This window comes from Arachis duranensis, chromosome 1 (genome assembly GCF_000817695.3).
Source record: "Arachis duranensis cultivar V14167 chromosome 1, aradu.V14167.gnm2.J7QH, whole genome shotgun sequence".
NCBI lineage: Eukaryota > Viridiplantae > Streptophyta > Magnoliopsida > Fabales > Fabaceae > Arachis > Arachis duranensis.
In genome coordinates this window covers 101,823,083-101,826,109 of record NC_029772.3, presented here as the reverse complement: position 1 = coordinate 101,826,109, position 3,027 = coordinate 101,823,083, and the positions used below count along the sequence as shown (strand labels likewise).

The 3,027-nt window shown below is 33.5% G+C and overlaps 1 protein-coding gene across 1 annotated transcript; it reads left to right on the top strand.

The window, feature by feature from the left end:
• The first annotated feature begins 1,546 nt into the window (after positions 1-1,546).
• On the top strand, positions 1,547-3,027 carry LOC107469352 (transcription factor MYBS1). Its single transcript, XM_016088733.3, has 2 exons — positions 1,547-2,043; positions 2,174-3,027. The coding sequence occupies exons 1-2, from the start codon at positions 1,616-1,618 to the stop codon at positions 2,679-2,681; spliced, it is 936 nt and encodes a 311-aa protein (XP_015944219.1). The 5' UTR covers positions 1,547-1,615; the 3' UTR covers positions 2,682-3,027.

Here is a 3,027-nt window from a genome sequence, read left to right as displayed (position 1 = left end):
GTTAATGTACTACTAATATCAGATGTTATGCTGCAACTTGACGTTGTATTTATTATGTGAAGATATTATCCACTTCAAGAAAATTAGAGCGTGGATGTGAATAGTATATTGATTTGAAAGAATACTAATACATATAACTTGTGTTTGTATTCTTTATAATCATTTTTCTTTCGTACAGTAGACAGATGCAAACTTTTACACGACTAAACATGGTATAAAATCTAAGTAAAACAAAATTCACAGTCAATTCAACAACAAACAATAATAGCAAAACTTTATTCCACTAAGTGAATTCTGCTGTATTTTGTATGAATCAAACAACGTCGTTAAATTCTATCGCATATCTTATCGACTGTTTATACATAAATTCTTTTTTACCATTTTATATATAGTCTTATCAAATTTTTCTCTGTCTTTTGATCCTTTTATCTTTTATTTCATTCCTTCTCCTAACTGAATATTCTATTGTTATTCTATTCACATATCTAAGTCACTTGAGACAAAATTTTACTATTTTTTTAACGATAAAGGTTATTTCAATTTATAGTCAATTCGATGTTAAAAAATTGTTTTATCTGCGAAACAAAATGAATTCACTTAAAATCTCTATATTATTAGAATTACTCTGCAAAAAGGGAAAGTTTGCATGTGTGGTTCATATTATCACATAGCAAACGTGGAGAATTGGCCACGTCTCTACATTTTGTGTTTGTCTTTCTTATTTTAACAAAGACAAAAAGCCATAGTGCCATTGGAGAGAGGGGGGCATGTGCTTTGTATTTTGTAAAGTTTGAGGGCAGCATGATATCAGATTTGGAATTATATTTCCAAAAAGAGTATATAATAATGTTCAATTCATTGGATGAGAATATTATATATATAATTGCATACATACATACATTAATTATCATAGCTTAAAAGTCAAAACTTCAAGTTCCAGTCTCCTATTCAGTGATGTCTGATATAAACTCACTATAAGTTTCATTCAAGATGGTAAATATAAATTGGGAAAAAAAAGTTACTTAACTCAAACTTCTAAATAAATGAACTTGCAGTGTCATTATCATGAGTCTATTTCAATAGTATGGTTGAGATTCCATTTGATTTATTGTTGTATTGAAACAAAATATTCTAGTGGCCCTACTGCATACTAATGAGCACTCTCTATGATTGCAAATAACACACAATCTATGAGGTCAAGAAGATTAGAAGAAGAAAAATAAAATAGCTTCATACAACTTGTGTAGTGTAACTCTGAAGTGAGTTATTCTACAGAAAAATTTGCATAACATTGAAAGAAAATGACATCAATGAACATGACAAATAACACATCCCTTCAATTACAACAGTTGTGGTCCTCTTCCAAAATTGATTGTTTGATACCATTTCTTACTCTCTTATCCTACACACACTGTGACTCTCTTATCCTGCGCACCCCCTCCCTCCCCTTTCTGCTACTTTGTCCAATAGAGACAAAAAACTTAAAAAAAAAAACAAAAAAAAAACAAAAGATTAAAATTCCTTATACATAGACACCCTTCTAAAAATTTCTCCATTTTCATTCTCTAAAGTTGAACCATAATAATAGAAATAATAATATCAATATTTTGCAACCATGTCATCATCAAGTGGAACCATTTGGAGCTATGAAGAAGAGAAAGCATTTGAGAATGCCATAGCCATGCATTGGATTGAAGAAGACTCAAAAGAGCAATGGGAGAAGATTGGTGAAGAAGTTCCAAGCAAAACCATAGAAGAATTGAAGCAACATTACCAGTTACTAGTGGAAGATGTAACTGCAATAGAAGCTGGTCAAATACCATTCCCAAACTATACATCAGAAGAAACTACATCTTCAAGTAAAGATCTCCATGGATCTTCCAAGTCTTCAAATTCTGATAAGAGATCAAATTGTAACTATGGAAGTGGATTCTCTGGCTTAGGACATGATTCCTCAACCTCTCATAATGGTAAAGGATCCTTGTCAAGATCATCAGAACAAGAAAGGAGAAAAGGAATTCCATGGACAGAAGAAGAACACAGGTAACTAACTCTGTTTCCAATTTGGAATTTTGGATTCCTTAAACATACTCTATGAGCTATTTGTACTAAATTCACAAAGTTTGTGATGTTTCGAAACATGGGTAACTAACAAATTTGTTTTTTTTTTAAGGCTATTCTTACTTGGTCTAGACAAGTTTGGAAAAGGAGATTGGAGAAGCATTTCAAGGAACTTCGTGATTTCAAGGACTCCAACACAAGTAGCAAGTCATGCACAAAAGTACTTCATAAGATTGAACTCAATGAATAGAGATAGAAGAAGGTCTAGTATCCATGACATTACAAGTGTCAACAATGGAGATGTGGCCAATAATCAAGCACCAATTACAGGACAGCATGGAGGCACAACAATCTCATCAAGCACAATAGCTATGGGACAATCAATGAAGCATAGAGCACAACCACACCATCATCATCATCATATACCTGCTGGTTTAGGCATGTATGGTGCACCAGTTGGGCACCCTGTGGCTGCTCCTCATGGCCATATGGCATCTGCAGTTGGAACTCCGGTCATGCTTCCTCCCGGACCGCACCCTCATCCGCATCCACATCCTCATCATCCACCTTATGTTGTTCCTCTTGCTTATCCAATGGCACCTCCAACAATGCACCAATAACAAACTCTTTTAGTTTTGGTTTCTGTAGTTAGTTTTTTTAGTATGGACTCAGAGCAAACTTGTGTTAAACTTGGAACACAAGGGAATGAAGATAGTAGGGTCTGTGATGTTAAATTCTATTCCACTCTAAAGTAGTTAAGTGTAGTCTATGCATAGAGTTTGTTAAATCCAATGGTTATGGTTATTAGTTTATATGGATTAGAGTCTGTTTTCTAGTTTGCTTTCACCCTATCCCTGTTAGGTGATGGGTGTGATGCTGAGAATTTCATCTTGGTGTATATGAAGATATGTATATGTAAACTTAAATACTGAGAAGTTGAAGCAAATAAATTTATTTCTGATCTTA

Bases quoted from the DNA above. Each gene is read 5' to 3' on its own strand.
- LOC107469352 (XM_016088733.3), top strand. From the start codon at position 1,616: ATGTCATCATCAAGTGGAACCATTTGGAGCTATGAAGAAGAGAAAGCA. The intron at 2,044-2,173 runs GTAACTAACTCT...TTTTTTTTTAAG, and splicing joins TGGACAGAAGAAGAACACAG to GCTATTCTTACTTGGTCTAG.